This window comes from Epinephelus fuscoguttatus, linkage group LG19, assembly GCF_011397635.1.
Source record: "Epinephelus fuscoguttatus linkage group LG19, E.fuscoguttatus.final_Chr_v1".
Classification (NCBI taxonomy): Eukaryota; Metazoa; Chordata; class Actinopteri; order Perciformes; family Serranidae; genus Epinephelus; species Epinephelus fuscoguttatus.
Genome location: NC_064770.1, coordinates 23,579,941 through 23,599,203, shown reverse-complemented (window position 1 = coordinate 23,599,203; position 19,263 = coordinate 23,579,941). Strand labels below are relative to the sequence as shown.

At 42.7% G+C, this 19,263-nt stretch overlaps 1 protein-coding gene across 1 annotated transcript; it reads right to left on the bottom strand.

Moving 5' to 3' along the window:
- Positions 1-36: 36 nt before the first annotated feature.
- On the bottom strand, positions 37-16,999 carry trap1 (TNF receptor-associated protein 1). Its single transcript, XM_049561402.1, has 18 exons — positions 16,771-16,999; positions 15,530-15,700; positions 15,363-15,445; positions 15,109-15,249; positions 10,818-10,889; positions 10,547-10,707; positions 10,320-10,429; positions 10,163-10,236; positions 8,103-8,258; positions 7,665-7,785; positions 7,407-7,476; positions 7,076-7,223; positions 6,779-6,964; positions 4,205-4,343; positions 4,010-4,095; positions 3,674-3,819; positions 3,460-3,532; positions 37-914 (listed from the first exon to the last, which is right to left on the bottom strand). The coding sequence occupies exons 1-18, from the start codon at positions 16,997-16,999 to the stop codon at positions 813-815; spliced, it is 2,268 nt and encodes a 755-aa protein (XP_049417359.1). The 3' UTR covers positions 37-812.
- Between the last annotated feature and the right edge of the window lie 2,264 nt (positions 17,000-19,263).

Here is a 19,263-nt window from a genome sequence, read left to right as displayed (position 1 = left end):
TTTACTCAGCACACAGGATACTGACAGCTCCATAAATGATTAGACAGCATTTTAAATCCATTTTATTAGACTCACTGGTATTTGAATACCAATGTTGAGAATCCATGTTTGACTACTGACACATTTGCAGCTCATACACCATCGTCCATATACAAATACTTTTTTCATTTGACCCAGTCCAAAAATAATTCCACATCTCAGGTATTCTGCTTCATATAAACCACAAACATGAACTTAAAATATTAAATAACGTGAAAACGAACTATGTTGGAGGGCTGATAAAAAAGACAAAGAACATAAAGTGTTAACAGCTCCACTCAGCAGTGACAACATTTTGCATTTTTAATAAAACCAGGATCAGTTTCAAAGCACTTCAGGACTTTAAGCTGTTTTTACACACTGTATTTCACAATGGTTTTGAAATGTGACATTGGATTTTCTTACCACACTTTTGGGCTGACAAACTTTTAAATGCATCTCACTTATTTCTCGGTGCTTTCCCTCTTCATCTCTACACTGTTTGTGGCTGGTTTGCATCCAGATTATTCAGGACGTTTAAACTGATTACATAGTGCTGAACACAGAGCATCAAGACATGTAAGTGTTTACGGAGAAGCTTCCAGCAGTTCATCTCCACGTGTTCTCCGTGAGGGGGAATGACGTACTCCAGAGGGGGAGAGAGATATGGTTTTATGGCTCCAGATGAACAAAGGCCTGAAACTGCTGCTCTCCGGCTTTGTATGCGCCCCAGTCTGCAGGCCACCATCATCCAAACCATGTCAGTCTGTACTGTTCATGTCTGTGAGCAGCTCTCAGTGCTTCTCCAGAGCTTTAGTCAGCAGATCGTTGAGGCGGGAAATCATCGGGCGGGGATCGTCGTTCAGGCCTGCTGTGATCATGGCGTTGTCATAGATCTGTAAAATATAGATGAAGAGAAATAAATGTCAAAACCTGCACTGGAAAGACTGTGGTTCCCAACTGGTCCAGATTTAACCTTAGTCATTAGTTCATGGTCCACACAGTTGAATATATTCAGTGTCATACTTGTGTTTGGCCATGTCTCAAGCTAGTTTGCTGTCTCTGTTAAGTAACTGTCCATTAGTCACTCACTCTACAGCAGGAAACAGCACTTCAAAATAAAAGCTCTGTACTGGAATTTCACTGCATGAAAATAAAGTGTGTTTTTTATGTAATTTATATGTTCCCATGTCACCTGCGGTCCATTCAGAAAGGACCCGCGACCCACCGGTTGGGAACCACTGATGGGGTGCAGTTACATGATGGCTTCTCATTCAGAATGAAATAAATCTGAATGAAATCATTCAGAACTAGAAAAGCACTCAGAGTGCAGACCTCCGCCAAGTAGGTGATATTCCCTCCCCCTCTGCATCATATTTTGCAGCCTGCATCACAATTAGGTTATTTGCATCACTATCATTATTAGGTTATATATGCCTTCACCATGGAGACACTGGTGTCTTTATTTTGTTTTTATTTTGTACCAACACAGAATATAATGTTTTTTTGTATTTTTCACTTTTTTTCCAACACAGAACATTAATTTCAACTTTAGAATTACAACAATATTTAGCACGTAGAACTAGACGTTCTGTCCGGCCACCAGATGGCGCTATTTTCACTGTCTTTAGAAATTGGAATTGCTGCTGAGGCTGTCAGACGATAGACTTTATTTATAATTTTATCCACTTTGCTTCAACCGATCACCACCAAAATTTTACCATCTGTTCCTTGTCCCATTATCCACCTTTCCTGAAAATGTCATCAAAATCTGTTAATAACTTTTTGAGTTATTTTGCAGACAAACAAACAGACAACGCCGGCGAAAACATAACCTCATTGGCGGAGGTAATTTAAGTCTTTCCAGGTAGTACATGGGAAATATTCATTCCGAATGAGGGTTTACACGGGAGATCAGTTTAATCGCTTTTATTCAGGTCCGCACAAGGTTTGGGGCAGGGAAGGTTTCTGATCGGATAGGGGGCGGGGTGGATAACAGGTGTTTGCGTTTACCGGAAGAAAACGCTGTATTCCTCGTTCCAGATAACAAGATGCTTGACGACGCCGTTCTTAGTGCCTTTTTCGGGCTTGTTTTGCTTATATTCTTGAAGCAGCAGTACAACACCAACCTTGTTCTGCTAATGCTTCGTCTGTTGAGGAGGAGAAGGGAGGTAGAAGGGCAATAGATGACCATGCTGTGGCGAATGGAAACCGGTTAGTGCAACAAGTCCGACTGCTCTATCTCAGCCCGTTGCTATGCGCGCTATATACGTCATCGCGCCAGAAGGGCAAGGAAACAAGCATGCGCAGAAACACAGGAATAAACTTAAAGAGGAATCAGTGTATACAAGTGCGAGAAATTCTTTCATTCGGAATTAGAAATGGAATATTTCAGCCCCTTACATCGGATTGAATTTTCAATTGCATTGGCCATTTTCATTCTGAATTAGGTGTTTACAAGATCACTTTTAATGGGAATGAAATTTCATTCTGAATGAAAAGGGAATTAAACTGTCCATGTAAACGCACTCAGTGATAACCTAAAAAGAGTTCATTACATGCTGCCAGAACAGAAAGAGCAGGAAACGTTACCAATGCTTGAAAATAGGGCTGGGTATCTCCACTGATTTCCTGAATTTATTCAAGTTCGAATCGCGATTTTAATTCAATCTGATATCTATTGAACTGGGAATATTTCAGTTACAATACTAATTTTTGAAAATATGTGAAAGAGATTCTCAGAGAACTAATACTGTACATTTTTTTTAAATAAATCCTGCTCCTGACGTCACAATACTGAGTCAAGTTTAGAAAGCATAAAGAACACAGACATCTGCCAGTATAAGTCCTCTCTGCTCCTCCATCTGCTGCTGAGGTCACATGACCACAGGTAAGTTCTACAATGCGTGGCAAACTAAATTAAACCGTCAGACATAAACTGCTCTTGTTGTTCAAGCTTGTGAGTAACAATTTTCTATTAGCTGTAAAGCGCTCTGTGGTTGTTTATAATATATTAGTGGTAGTGGATGAGAGACTGCGGAGGTTGTGGCAGCGTGATTATAAATTACACCAAAACATTAAACAGTAAGATAACAGTTACAAATGGTGGTAACTTAGCGCTGCAGCACATTTACTACCGGCAAGATTAGGGGGGTTAAAGCTTCACACAACTGTGGAGAAAAGCGTATATTAAAAGATCGATCTCAGATTTAACGAATTGATATTGGGTCATTCAAATGAGGACCAATTTGAAACGGTTTTAATTCTCAATACGAATACCAGGTTTAATGAGAATGACTAGATGCGCAAAAAAATGGTGCACAGCATCTGAACGTCAACAATACGAGTGAACCTTTGAGGCTTTGAACTACCTGCTACAACAGCCCTATTATAAAATACCATAAAATTCAGTTTTCCATATGCAGCTCTGACCCACAGTACCTGCTCCAGTAGAAGTCCAGCCAGCTCAGAGTTTGTGTCCTTCAGAGCGTGCAGCTTCTTGATCAGATCGTGTCTATCAGAGGGTTAAACAAAACGACAGTGAGAACACATTTTTTTTAAAGTAATATAATTTAATTCCATCTATTAAAACCCAACACACACACACACACTCTCTCTCTCTCTCTCTCTCTCTCTCTCTCTCTCTCTGTCTCACCCTGCGTTTATCTCCAGTGTGGGCTGCAGTATCTGAGCTCTCTCCTCAGGGGTGCGAGCCAGCTGCTGGGTGCGGAGGAAGTGGCGTGCAGCCCCCATTTCCAGCACTGTGATCATAGCTGGGTGGGTGTCCAGCCGAGGAGTGAGCTGCGGGCCAGGGGAGAAAATATATTATGCGATGTGACTTATTTAGAGCTGGGTAAAATTAATGTGAGACCAACTTGAAGAAATGTGACAAGAAAAAAACTGTCGCACAATTATTTGAGCTCATAACTGAGCTGATGTCTCGTGAGGAAAACACATCTGAGGCCTTGACACACATTAGTATTAGCTTTACCTTTATGTTGGTGATTCGGGGGCCCAAAGCGTTCTTCATCCAGGACATCAGGTCGTCAGACTGCTCCTGCGTCAGACGCTCAGAGGCTGCAGAGGAGGAAGAACGATAAACAGGAGTCAGGACTACAGCTGTGACAGTAAGAGATGTCCTGCTGCACTGCTCTGCTTTAACTGCAGACATTAGGGAGGAGCTGACCGGGTTTGCTGTCCTCAAACTTCTCCTCCTTGTAGTGGTCCACCACGATGTCGGTCTCCACTGAGATCATCTTCTTCTTGTCGAACTCCCTGAGGTGGAGCAAGGTCAGCTCATCGAACTGCTCGTAGCAGAACAGCACCTGCACAAACACCAAAGGCACGTTTTTAAATTAACCTTTTCAGTAGCAGAACTGAAATCTTGTCTCTTTTATTCTCGTCTGACAAGGGCAACTAGCTATGAAATAATAATTTATTGTAGGGCTGTACCCAACTCAGATTTGGCTATTCGAATACTGATGCCTCTGTCTCACTTGGCCTCAGCCTGGTTGTGGGTCAGCAGCTGCCTGTACTAGAGGGCAGCGTGAAAGTGAGGAGCGCTGACAATACATGTCCACAGGGGCATTTTGGATGCTAAAGGGGTCGTATTAGAAGTTGTGTGAAGTCGCTGCTTGAAAACTCAACATTTTAAGTTATTTTACGTAAAAAACTTTTATTGTGAAGAATCTATAGGAAATGAAAGCTTCTCTTCAATAAAGGCAAGTCTAATAATACAGCAGAGAGGGAAGTGAAAGCAGAAACAGCCACAGTGAGATGTTGATGAAGAGCTGCAAACAACAGGCTCTTACTGCACCTCTGCAAACAGCTCCAACTGTGGATCAGCTCTCTGCTTTTAAACGTCATCACTCAAGACAAGCCTTCATCAGTTAAAGACACACCTTCAAGTAGGTAGCCCTGTTGTTATGGAGATGCAAATCCCTGTTGTGCTGGGCTGACGGCCCACCCAAACCAAGCCAAGCCAAGCCCAGGACTGTCAAAAAGGGGTAGACACCCCTGATTTGCATAAAGCAGCTTAGATTTAACTTAATGCAAATGAGGAGGAGACACTCTGTAACATAGACAGCGTGGAAATGACGGATCCTGTGGACACGTAGAATCACTCTGTGGCTGTTTTTGGGAGAGAACAACTGCTCAACTTAGTATCTAAGTTGTCTGAGGGGTCTCCAACTGATGATTAGAATCTTTGACTTTCAGGGTGCAGCCCTAATCTGTTACGAGTTAAAGATATCTTGGCAATTCTTGGAACATAGGCCAAGTTTAGGGCTCGACGTGGCTCAAATTCTCTTTTCATACAAAGGCATTTTAGAGTTTGTATAAAACATCCCAAATAAATCATTTTATCTTAAGATGTATGATTTGATTTCTTTGATTTAGACCGCATAAACCGAACTACAAGTGTGAAAGAGACCTAAGACTGAATTTGATATAAATGGGAATATGGCCTACGACTGACCTTCCCAAACATCTCAGTTAAAGGGATAGTGCACCCAAAAATGAAAATTCAGCCATTATCTCCTCACCCATATGCCGACGAAGGCCCTGGTGAAGTTTTAGAGTCCTCACATCCCTCGCGGAGATCCAAGGGGGGAGCAGCTAGCACACCTAATGGCAGACGGCGCCCCAGACTAACGTCCAAGAACACATAATTGAATCCACAAAGTATCTCCATACTGCTCATCCATAGTGATCCAAGTGTGCTGCAGCTGCGACATAAAAAGTTGTTTCCAAAAACATCATATGAACTCTGTTTTTAGCCTCACTGCAGCCTGTAGCTCTGACTGCTTCTCTGAGCTCCGCGTTCACATGTGCGTGCCTGCGCGAGACCAGTGAAAGCATGAGCTTTGCTCACCCGTGTTTACATCACGTGACACGTGCACCGCAGGGAGAGACAACGGTAACCACAGTAGCTAAAAGATAATTTGCACTACGGTCTTTTAGCAAAGGACAGCCCAACATGTCTGAAGACTTTGAAATTGAGGAGGAACAGCATTTCTTTTTTGAGCCCGAGTATACGGATGGAACTCAGGCTCTTGTATGAAGCAGCTGCCACAGCTCATGAGCCTAACCCTCAGCCAGCCGTAGAATACCGGAGTCGAGCACTGGAAACCTGGTGGTGTAGTTGTTTCAAATGCAAAGCAATGTCAACGGATGAGGAAAGTCTTTGCTGCTCAGACTGGGAATTGGCGATGTCTGCACTTGAGAATCTGGACATCAGTACTGACGAGACTGCTGCTCTTCAGAGACCGTGCATCACCAATCACCCTGAGTGCGCACACGTGAGCGCGGAGCACAGAGAAGCAGTCAGAGCTACAGGCTACAGTGAGGCTAAAAACAGAGTTCATATGACGTTTTTTGAAACAACTTTTTATGTCGCGGCTGCAGCACACTTGGATCACTACAGATGAGCAGTATGGAGGTACTCTGTGGATTCAATTTTGTGTTCTTGGACGTTAGTCTGGGGCGCCGTCTACCTTTAGGTGTGCTGGCTGCTCTCCGCGCCAATCTCCGCAAGGGATGTGAGCACTCTAAAACTTCACCAGGGCCTCCATCGGCATATGGGTGAGTAGATAATGGCTGAATTTTCATTTTTGGGTGCACTATCCCTTTAAAGTTTTAAGCCACACTCTCTGAGGTGTTGCAGGGTATATGTTTTCTAGAACTTTTGTTATGTTGCAAATCACTTCAGCAAACTGATTTCTCAACACTCATCACATTATGATCGCTGCCACTCTCTCACCTCCATGTCTTTCTTTTTCATGGCCTCATAGTAAGGAGAGTGCTCTGCAAGATGGCGGTTTGGGGCGCACAGGTAGTAGATGTTGCGTGTGCCGGCCTTCATGCGGGAGGAGTACTCGATCAGATTGGTGTGCTGGCCCGCCGGCAGAGCAGAAGACTCGAACCTCAGCAGCTTCGCAATATCCTCCTGTGCAGAGACAACATGGAGGGTAAACAGTGCTGCAGTCACATCAAAGATACCATATTTCTGCTGCTTATAAGGTTGGCCACGTTTGTCAAAAGGCGTTCTCAAAATCACCTTGACGTCCTGTTCCTGTGTGGTGACGATGCCCTCCCTCATAAAGAGGCCGTAGTCCTCAAAGAACTTGTTGTACTTCTCCGGCTCCTTCTTGCTCTGGTCCAGCAGGAAGCGGATCACTCTCATCTGCAAAACGTCACGGAGCTTCCTGAAGCCGGAGGTGCAAAAATTAACCGGTTGAAATGCATTCTGAGTAAATGTTCCTGAACATGTAGATTTTTAGGATAAAGAGTAGCCGCCAAACATGGTGGTGAAAGAGAAGTGATCATACCCTAAACACAGAAAACAAACCCAACAAATTACAGTCAACTATGCAAAACTAGCATTGTACCTGATGAGGGCGCTCTCCTGCAGCAGCTCTCTGCTCAGATTCAGCGGGATGTCCTCACTGTCCACCACACCTGCGCGCGCACACACACACACACACACACACACACACACACACACACACACACACACTGTTTAGCTCAGCACCAAAGAATTAAAAGCGTAAAACTCTATCTATTCCAACAACAAGATTGTGCATCTAGTGGAGTAAAAACAAGCAGCTCCACCAGGAGTGGGTGGAGGCACTCGGGAGGATCCAGACCTCGGAGGAAGCGCAGCCACTTGGGCAGGATGTCAGTCGCTTTGGTCTGGATCAGGACCTTCCTGCTGAACAGAGCCACACTGGAGCCCATCTCCCTGCTCACGTCAAACATGCTCGGCTTCTGTTGACGAATAAAAATAATAATAAAATAATAAACGCGTCTTAATAAAACCCAGTGTCATATATACTCACTGCCACTGAAACCATGAGCTGTTAGGGAAGGGAACATGATCTTTAACACAGTCTGGCATTTTTAGAAGTTGTTAAATGCAAGTGACAGAATTAGGGCGTGGAGAGATGCTAGTTTAAATCCCAGATTATCTGATGTGAAAGAGAAACATTCCCCTTAGACAGGCACTAAAAATCCAGTTCACTTTAAGTTAGGTGTCTGTGCGCACAAAAAAACACATTGCAAACAAACTTAAAAAAGCTGCTCACCGCTTCAGGGATATAAAAGATGCTGCGGATGTTAAGAGGGGCGTCAGCGCGGTAGTGCAGCGTGTAGCGGGGCTTGTCGTAGGCCTGGGCGACATAACGGTAGAACTCCTCGTGCTGCCAGTCACTAATCTCCTTAGGCTCCATCATCCACAAGGCCTGATGGGAAACAGAGGTCAAACAAAAATTATTAAAAAGGAAAAATATAACACGTACTTAAAATTCTAAGTATCTCTTATTAGTGATGCTAAACTTGACTTATTCTTCAGCTCAGGCTGCGTTATCAACAGTCAATAAGCATTTATTTAAGGATCATGGCAGGGGCAGAATTTTCCTTTTTTTTTTTTTTTTTTTTTTAGAACGTCCACCTTGGTAGAAATATATTCTATAATCTAGTGAGAAAGCAGATTAGAGAAAGAGTTCAGTCTATTTCAATTAATATTAAGGTGCTTTTACGACAGAGAAATAAAGCACAATGTAAATTTAAATAAAAATGGAATACTTGAAACTAAAATTGGAGGTTACACCTCAAAGAAATATAGAATAACATCCACACTATATCATCAACTGTTACAGAGGATGAATGGTTGCATATTTGAAGAACACAGTCTACAACATTCTCACATACTTGGAGAGAAAAATACATTTAGATTCTTTATTACACCAAAAATTAAGAGCAAATACCTGTCTACAGCAAAAGCATGTTGGAGAAGTGTTGGGGCAATTAATGTGTACCACTGAAAGGTGAAATTGTACAGAATGGGAGAAATTTTCATGCTGCTATTTCACAATTCTGGGCTGTCATATCACATTACGCAGAGAGGGTACAAAGGTGAACCAACAACACAAGATGAATGGCTGTAAATTGTGAATAAAACATGATATTTAACTCATAAGATTAGAGTTTAGGAGGAGTGATGTCGAGAGAAATAGGAGAAACTGGCGATAGACACATATTAACAACAAGAATCATGGAGTATGTTACAGGAATGAAGAGGTTTGTGAGACTGGCTGATCCAAATCTTTTATGTTTTTTTTTTCTTTTGTGTGTGTGATGTTCCTGTAATGGAAAAGCAATAAAAAATATTAATTCATTCATTCATTCATTCATTCTCTGTAACTGCTTATCCTGTTAGGAGTCGCAGGGGGGCTGGAGCCTATCCCAGCTGACACTGGGCAAGAGGCGGGGTACACCCTGGACAGGTCACCAGACTATCACAGGGTTGACACATAGAGACAGACAACCATTCACACTCACATTCACACTTACGGACAATTTAGAGACACCAATTAACCTAACCTGCGTTTCTTTGTAACCGGAGAAAACCCAAACTCCACACAGGGGTACCCCCACCCTGGGTTTGAACCAGAAACCCTCTTGCTGCAAGGTGACAATGCTAACCACTGCAGTGTATTCTAAAAACTGACAAAATTACACACAAAATTGCAAAAGTATGTGCTGAAAGGAAACTCAAAGATAAATCCATTTGAGGTTTTTACACTGGAGGGACAGAAAGTGCCCTTTGTCTGGCAGTTGATGAACGTCATCACAAAGGTGGATAAACAGGAGCACTGTGTTTGTATACCAATGTTAAAACGATGTCTGATGATTTACTGTTGTACTTAATCTAACCTATAGTATTGAAAATTAGCATTTAACCACAGGTATTTAGAAGTGACGTCTGCAGAGGCCGAGGTCTCGTCAAATAACATAGGTTATAGACTCAATTTTACAAATGAATGACATTTACAAACTGCTTCAAAAGCCAACCTCAGCCAGTTCTGATGTCCAATACAAGTGGCGTGTTTGGTTAAAAACTATTGACAATGGAATGATGTGGTTGTTGAGATGAGACGACACACTCTGCTTCTGCGCCCACAATTTGGTTGGTTTTATTATGTGGTGATGCAGCGTTCAGGGTTAGGATTGTTTTTTGTCTTACAGAACTTGCTGTTGAAAAACAGCTGCACTGGTCAAGCAGAGTTCTCCTGTATTAGTTCTCCTGTATTCATACCATGAATCATCTGAATTTTGTGAAGACAACAGAATGAGAGAAGCTCACCTGCAGAGTGTTGAGCCTCCGTCCGTTCAGGAAGATGGGGAAGCTGACAAAGTTGCTGTACTTTGTTACAACCTCTGAAAGCGAAACAACAGCTTGTCAGCATATGAACTAATGTGTGTTATTGCTGCAGTTGCAGAAGCGGCTCCAGCAGTTATACCTTTAACTCTGTCCTCAGTGGAAAACTCCTTGCAATCGTCTTTGAGGTGCAGCACGATCTTTGTTCCCTGTTGGACACCAGTGGCTTCAGCGATCTCAAAAACTCCAGAGCTGAGGAAGACAACGAGGATCACATTAGGTCACAGTCATTTCTCTTCTCCTACTCTTGATGTTGAAATAAAAGACTCCTTAATTTCAAATCATTCACATCCCGTCTCTGCCTCTCACCCATCTGAGGACCACTTGTATCCAGGTGCGTCAGGCTCAGCGGACCGGGAGTAGACATCAACACGGTCGGCCACCATGAAGGCAGAGTAGAATCCCACCCCGAACTGACCAATGATGGTGCTGCTGGCCTCCGCCTGGTTCTGCAGGGCATCCAAAAAAGCCTGCAGAGTGGGGAAGAGATGATTATCATGACAGAGTGAGAAGGAACATTATTAACACAAGTGTGACATTCATAGATATAAACCGATGGAGGTCTGTGGAGGAAAATCACCTTGGAGCCAGAGCGGGCGATAGTCCCCAGGTTGGCCACCAGCTCGTCTTGGTTCATCCCCACTCCTGTGTCCTGGTAGAGCACAGAGGAGCCAAGTCACTCATAAAACCCGTCATCTCTTGTTGTTAAATATTCATCCACCAGGTGGCACTCTAACTCAGACACAGACTAGGAGCCAGAGTTCACCAGAAGCAGTCTTTCACTGCGGTAACCTGGTTCTTACTTGCGTTTCTTTTCCTGTTTTTACAAACCAGGGGTCTCATTTATCAAGCAGTGCACAGGATCTACAACAAAAGTGTGTGTGTGTGTGTGTGTATGTGTACACAAGAGTACACAAGTTAAAATACCCATCATCAAAACCATTTAAGGAAAAGTGGCAGGAAGAATTCATTTCTTTGACTTTGACGTTTCATCCTGCCCATTTAACCACACTATTTGGGCTGGGTGAGCCAGGTAGAGTGCAGGATGGGTATGAAGATCAGATCATCTCTCTGTCCACGCTGCAAGCAAGAAAACTGCTGCTTCAATTGTGGAAATCTGAATTGAAAATGAATGGATAAAAAACAGTCTGAAGGTTTGGACAGGTGTAAGAAAAAAATAAATAAAAAAAATCCCAACTTCAAAAACAGTTTGCACTCCCGCCAAATGATTTGTACAGGTACTTCCAAATACAACACTATATCGCAAGTCATAAAGAAAGAGAGATGGTCAGCAAAAGCCCAAATCACATAGAAGAATATTTGATCAGTATCGCAGAAAAATGCTTTCCAAGTAAAAAACATTTATCTCATATGTTCAAGACTTCTAAATGATGTCACACAAAGTACCTGGAACATTAAGGAAACATGGGAATTAGAGTTAAATACTATAGTTGACGATAATATATGGGAAGATCCATGTGCAAACTGTCATACAGGACTCAATCGTCAATTATGGAAAGAGTGACATTCTAATACCCCTCTCATCATCTCGTCAAACATGAAAGAAACCTCAGTGGCATTGTGTTGGAGAAATTGTGGGAAAATTGGGGATCACACACGTATTTTTTGGGACTGCCCAATAATTCAGGGGTTCTGGGGAAGCGTTAAGAAAGAAATCATGGAGGTAGATGTCCCGTCAGTTATACCCAAAGATAGTTATAGCAAAGATGGTAGATAAACCAAGACAGTCCACTGCGAGTCAGTTTCCTGTATCAGTGTCACGTGGGGTTCGCGACCACCACGCCCCTTTAGGAGACTAACAGCAAGTCCTGAGTCCATTGACTTCACTGGGAGAAATGAATGTGATTACAGATTATGACCGATTCTTTCACCCTGTAGTTACGGAAGCAGATATTGGACCCATTTATCACAAGCCACTTATCTTCAGAACATTCCGACACCAAAATGGCAAATTTCAGACGGACAAATCAGGAGAAAATTTACTTTGTTCAAGACCTGTCTCTGTCTCAACAACACACTCTCGCGAGATCTGGCAACAGGTATCTCCTCTCAGGTGCTGAAATCAGTGCAGTTTCACCAAAGATGCTGGATTACTAAAAACATTTTTTCCCAGCAGATGTCTTAGTTACAACATGACTGAGCTAACTGGAGTAGTTTCATGTCGTATCTGACAACGGGAGGCTTTTAACCAGAGATGGGGACTCGAGTCATTGTGACTTGGACTCGAGTTGACTCGAGTCGCTGTTTTGATGACTTGTGACTTGACTTGACAAAAAATAAAAGACTTGAGACTTGACTCGGACTTGGAAGTTAAAGACTCGGGACTTGACTTGAGACACGATGACCTGAATGACTTGAGTGTTATTCACATCATGTTTTCGGTTAGAATATAAAATTAATAAATTAATTTAAAAAATAATGTCGATTACCCGGTAGGAGCGCAGGCTGAGAATGGCGCTGTCATGATTGGATCACTACCCTGTCAATCAGTCATGCCCTCTCTACGTACCTTATGTGTTTATTGGAGAAGCAGGCCCTCTTATATCAGATAGGCATCAACATGTCAGCAGGAGGGGTACCGAGAGTCATCGTCTTCGGCTTTCGGAATTACCATTATTACGGCAAAAGACGAACAGCACAGTGCAAGACATGTGGCATAAACATCTTGGACAGCCAGGCAACAACTTCAAACTTTGTTCGTCATTTGAAGAGCCATTCTGCCCAGTAAGTTCTTGTCAGTTAGCTAATATTATCTGGTTAGTCGGTAGTTAGCTAACGTTATCTTGATACGATACGGGGGTGGGGTGGGGTGGTGAGTTGGTTTGGTGGAACTTGTTTTTTAATTTATTTGCTAACATTAACCCCATAAAACGTGAGCGAACATTCTGACCGGTTCATCACAAGACCGACTGTACGTTTTATGAACGAGCAACGCAGGGTTAAATGAGCTAAATGGGTGATTTTGGCCGCTGCCTTGGTTAATGAGTGTGTGTGTGTGTGTGTGTGTGTGTGTGTGTGTGTGTGTGTGTGTGTGCATGCGCATGCATGGGGGTCATCCCTGCAAAGTAAACATTGCAGCGATGTGTTTACTGACAGTTACTTATATCTTGTCTTTTCACTTTATTAAGATCAGATTTTGCAGGTAAAATTACAATAATAAGGTGACTTGGACTTGACTTGCCCTATTACAGGACTTGACTTGACTTGCCCAAGAAAAAATGACTTGGGACTTACTTGAGAGTTGAAGGTTAAGACTTGAGACTTGCACATGTGTGACTTGGTCCCATCTCTGCTTTTAACAGATGACGTCCTGACATTGTGACATTGTGATTTCCCAAAACTGAAAAAATACCACACACAGCAACACAAAACTGCTTTGCTAGCTCAATCATGTTGTAACTAAGATATCCGTTGGAAAAAAAAAAATTTCACGGACCGTTTATTGAGTTACTGAGTTATTACAGACACAGCTAACAGTTAGCCCCGCTAATCTACGATAACCAAGCGAGGTTGGGGATACTCATCTTTGATTGGGCTACGGGGGACAACGCCTACTTAGGAGACCGGAAATGTATACCATTTCATACAGTGGGGGTATATTGTAGGTGGGCCATCTTGTAGTAATCAAGTATCTTTGGTTATGACAAGGGTCAGAGGTATGTACTGAGGATACTCATACTGATTGCCAAGAAAATGACAACAATGAACTGGAGAGACGAGAAACCACCAACTGTAAACCAGTGGCAGCAGAGACTCAAAATGGTTTACACAATGACAGCAAATCTGCAAATGAAAATGTACACTTTTCAAAGGTGGACTCAAGTCACTATTTGGGGATCTAATCGAACAGAGTCGGGCTGTGGCAAAAGATTGTATTATAACTGAACTGTAACTGAACCTGCTGTAGTGTATATGCTGTTTGTATTGTGTTTTTGTTCTTTACTGTATTTACACTGTTCTGCAGAAACCAGTGAACAGACGTTAAAGCCAAAAAACTATTCTGATTTATAAAAGCATGCATACGACTTCCAGCACACAACTTCCTTCTATAAATCCCAAATCAACTTGGCATTGTCCACATGTGGACCAGCCTCATATCCCGCTCTCTACACTCCCACATTCAACCATACATGTGCAATTCAAAGCACCTCATGACGCTAATGCACAGAAATGAGCCCTCTGATCAATGGCTCAGTTGAGAAACATTGATCAGAGGGCTCATTTCTGTGCATTAGCGAGTGTCACCTCAGTATGTATATGTTTACAGCAGTGGGACTGACTGCTTCACACCTCGCCAAAATTATAGTGACAATCAGTGGCACCGCCCACCCTGCGATATCATTTTAAAATTTAAGTTTGATAGGTCAACACAATTTATTTATTTAAGCTTTGTTATTGCCAACTTGGCCTACATTACGACAAGGACTCATAATATGGATATGAAGGATGATGATTCTGCGAGAGCCGTCACTGGCTTTATTTCCAGATGTTGCCAATATACACAATCCACATGTGAAGGTGGTGAAGCTGTGGCGTCTCCAGTAGCAGCACAGTCGTGTTCACTGCATCGATTCTACACACAAAACGACGTGACAACTGGGGTGACCTCTAGCTCAACAGGTGGAGTGTGCGGCCCATGTAGGCTGAGTCCTTGCAGCGGCCCAGGTTTGTTTCCAACCTGCGGCCCTGTGCTGCGTGTCATCCTCATTTTCAACCCAACTTTAACTCCCCCTTCTCCCCTACTACTGGGGAGAACCTGGACCTACATACATTTAGTTCCTGTTGTGGAGAAGGGCTCTAATGTTGTATGTTTATATGAAAATCAAGATAGGGCTGAGTCATGGTTGTACCTGAATGGTGAAGGTGCCCTTGGCACTATCGGTCTGCAGGTGGATCTCCATCTGAGCCGTTGCACCACCGGCTGTCATCAGTTTGTGGCGCAGCTTTTCCAGGGCGTCACTGCCGTTGGAGATCAGCTCCCTGATGAACACCTGGTGGAATGTGGAAGAGAAAACCACTATTGTTAATCAATATTCTGAAACGTCAGTCTAGCTAAGTCGTAGATTTACCGCTCTCTCTTTCTCTCTCTCATAAATTCTCTTACCTCTTTCTCAGAGTACAAAGACCTGGCAACAATGTCCAGCAGCTTTTTCGTCTCAGCCTGAAATTCATGTTTGGATGAACTTCCTGCATGAATCAGGAGTAGAGCAACATTAAAATCATTTTAATCTCTCAAATCATGGAGAAGTATGTCTGCGGCTGTCACAGCACCTTGTACAGACTCCGTATCGCTGATGATGTTGTGCAGAGGCTCCTCTTCAGGCTCTTTCTCAGCCTCCTGGGTGCTGTAGTAAGACTGCTGGGTGAAGCCGAGGCACGACCGCTGGGAGCTCCACACCCTGGGCCGACTGCTCCACCTCTGCAGCTGTCCAACCTGCAGGTCTGATGACAAGAGGGGTCAGCAGGTGGGGCTGCTTCACAAGGAGGCTGTGGCACTGGCATTCTTGTCTTTTTTGGATGTCTAACAGAAGGCTACACTAACCAAGACACACTATTCACCAAGTCTGACACACACAAGAGTAACCTTGACTTCTGTCCTCGGGCAGAGGTCTTTTGTCTGTTTCAAAAGCCTGGATGAAAACTAAAGGTGACGGAGCATCTGCAGTCAAGGCTCCAAGCCTCTAGAACAATCTGGCAGAGGGAATCGGGTCGGCCGAGTCAGTGATCTTCTTAAAACATACTTTTAGCTGTGAGCTTTTCCTCATGTTAGCTGAGTTTTAATTTCTTTGGTGCTGTCTTTAAGTGTTATTTTTAATCTGTTTTCTTTTTTCTCCAGGTACTCCGGCTTCCGCCCACAGTCCAAAGACATGCAGGTTACCTGGTGACACTAAATTGCCCGTAGGTGTGAATGTGAGTGTGAATGGTTGTCTGTCTCTATGTGTCAGCCCTGTGATAGTCTGGTGACCTGTCCAGGGTGCACCCTGCCTCTCGCCCAGTGTCAGCTGGGATAGGCTCCAGCCCTTCTGCAATCCCCAAAAGGATAAGCGGTTACAGAAAATAAATGAATGCTTGTTTTTATGCCTCCGTGCTGGCAAAAGCTTTGGCTGGAGGTATTATGTTTTCAGGTTGTCCGTCCGTCCCATTCTTATGAATGTGATATCTTAAGAACCTTAAGGGATTTTCTTGAAATTCTGTACGAACGTTCACTTGGACTAATACTCTCTTTCTCTGCTTTTATCGCCTGGAAGTTTTTAAACATTTCCTTGGCCCTAGCTCTAGTTTCTCCTCTCCTTCTCCAAGGCTTGGGCTTAAGTGTCATTTTCAAATGTCTCTCACAGGTGGTCCTTTTCATGGCACAATGATGATAGAAAGTAAATAACACTCCAGCTCGTGGTATCGCCCCACAGGCGATGTAACATGTAACCGCAGCTGAGTTTACATGGCTGTGATCTTGCTGCTGTCAGCTAGCCGGCTAGGCTAACTCGTCCAGCTAACAAACACAGCTAGCTTACCTCCAGTGAAGGAGCGCGAGGTGATTCGGCTGCTCAGCCCTCGTGCACATGTCGTTAACAGCCGTGTGTTGGCCCTCTGAGAGGAACCGAGGGCGAACCGGGCCAGCGCGAGGCAGCGGGACATGTTGGTGACAGAGAAGGGGACGAGACAGGTCGACTGACCGAGAAACACACGCCGGACGACTGTAGCAGAAACAGGACCCAAGACGGCGCTTTGTGATGACGTCATCAGATCGTCCGTTACACTGCCCGACGAAAAGTGGAAATTATGCAAAATTAAAAAGTATGTAAGTGAACCGTTTAATTTCGTTTCTGCGTATTAAAAGTCCCGCTATTAGCATGTGTATCACTTTAACTGTATAATTAGTAGCCTTCTTTATTATTCAACGAGGATTGATTTCAGTTCTTAATTTGCCCTTCAAGGTCAAACCCTATTCATGTCTATAGGTCAAACTACAAACGTATACTAGACTTATGGCACGCCTATATACACATTTACAGTCTATAAGTCCAACAGTGGTCATCTTAATTATGATATAAAACAAAATACTAAATATTTCACAAGGTGTCTAAAGGTATCACTTAAATTTAATGCTTATAAAGACTTTTAAAGGTCATTTAAAGCCAAATTTAAACGGTACATCTGCTAATTTTTAAAATGTATACATAGACACAGACAATGAATTGGAAAAGATGTTCTAGATTACACAGATACCCGTTTTCCGCCAACAAGCTCCATTTCGGTTACCGCGTCTAATTTTGACCTGTTCAGCACATTTAGAAAAAAAAATCATAACCTTAAAAGTTGGTTTTCAGCTGGAACCCCCAAAATAGCAGGTTTTACTTCACCTGAGGAAGCTGTGATGACGTTGAGCTTGTCTTACTCTACTGGTTGGAAAGAGAGGATGGAGAAGTCAAGTGAGAAATGGTCAGACGAAAAAGAGCGTACAGTAGTTGGTTCGTGCTTGTTGTATGGGTTAAAAAAATATCTGTAATAACAGAACAGAAGTTTGCTAGTAATCGATGTACTCCGCAATTTTGCTACCGCTGTTAACTTCTGTTATGCACTGTGCAATGCCCTCCATTGATGACAATGTTTCTGCACAAAACTGGTGAATACGCGGGCTGGTTCGCTATACAGCACCAAGGTCCCAAGAATCCTTTCCAGAGCTGGTTCAAGAACCAGAGGTAGGAGTATGAGAGCACCCTGGGGAATGTTCTGAGTACTACAATAGGATAAAGCTAATGTGGTTTTAAAAAAGAAAACATACACACTCCATTGTCTTTAGAGCAGCTCCAGACTTTATACCCAATGACATCACAAGTTTGAGACCTACTTCTCTGGTTTGTGGCTTTGAGAGTGAGTAGCTCATGCTCACAAACACTGACTGAACTTTCCAAAAACATGGAAATAACATACTGGACTTCTTAATTTAGGTGCTGTTCTCCTTTAAGACTGAATTTTGGACAAATCGTCTTTTTCTTATTCAAGCAATGCAGGTCAGTATGATGGTAAGTGGTGTATATGTGGTCCTTATGCAAAGGTATGTGGGAATCTGGTTATTAGACTGAGTAAGGTTTATCTACATTTTGCCAGCAGGTTAGTGCAGGTATGAAGTAAAACGACTCTATAAGGTCAGTAGTGGGTTTAAAGTTTTGGAATATCAGAAATATGGAGTTTAATGCAGAGGAGCTTGACTTACTTTGACATAGAGAAATTAAAATATGGATTTGAAGACAAGTTGAGGACTTTGAGACATTAGAACTTATCTAAATATCTACAGACACCCTGTTTAGTTTCTGTATGTTCATATATTTTTATCTACGTATGAGGCTGACTGGAGCAAGTTAGATTAACTTATAATTACAGATTCATTTTCTGTCTATTTTGATACCTGATTAATTTTTTTCAAGCAAAAATGTGAAACACTTGATGGCTCCAGCTTCTCAAATGTGGAAAGTTGCTTTTTCCTTCACGTGATGTTGTCCTCTTATCATTTTATTATGTCTTAATCATAATTATTTTCATTATTGTACCTTATTGTTACTTTTATTGGTACATTTTTCCATCGATTTCATCTCAGTTTGTCATCGGCCTTCTTTCCAACATGTTTTTGCATTGTCACTATTTTACCACAGTTCCTTTCTTGCCTTCGTCCAGCATTACGTCGTTATACTCCAGAGTACTAACGGGGTACTCTGTTATATTGCCTTTGGGATGTCTTACCTCTGCTTTGCTTTGTTTGTCAAAGCACTTTGTAAACTCTGTATTATTATTATTCCTTGGCTCACATTACAGTGCACAGAACTGCTTGGCATTTGTCAGACCAAAGAAGAGATCACTTTAACTCTAAGACTATGCGATGACTGATTTTTTTTTTACTTTTTCTAGTGTCTTCTGGTGTAATTGATTGAATTACTGAGAAAAAAATAATCAGCAGATCAATTAATAACTAAAACAAAGCATTGGTTGCAATCCCGATGCTGACCACA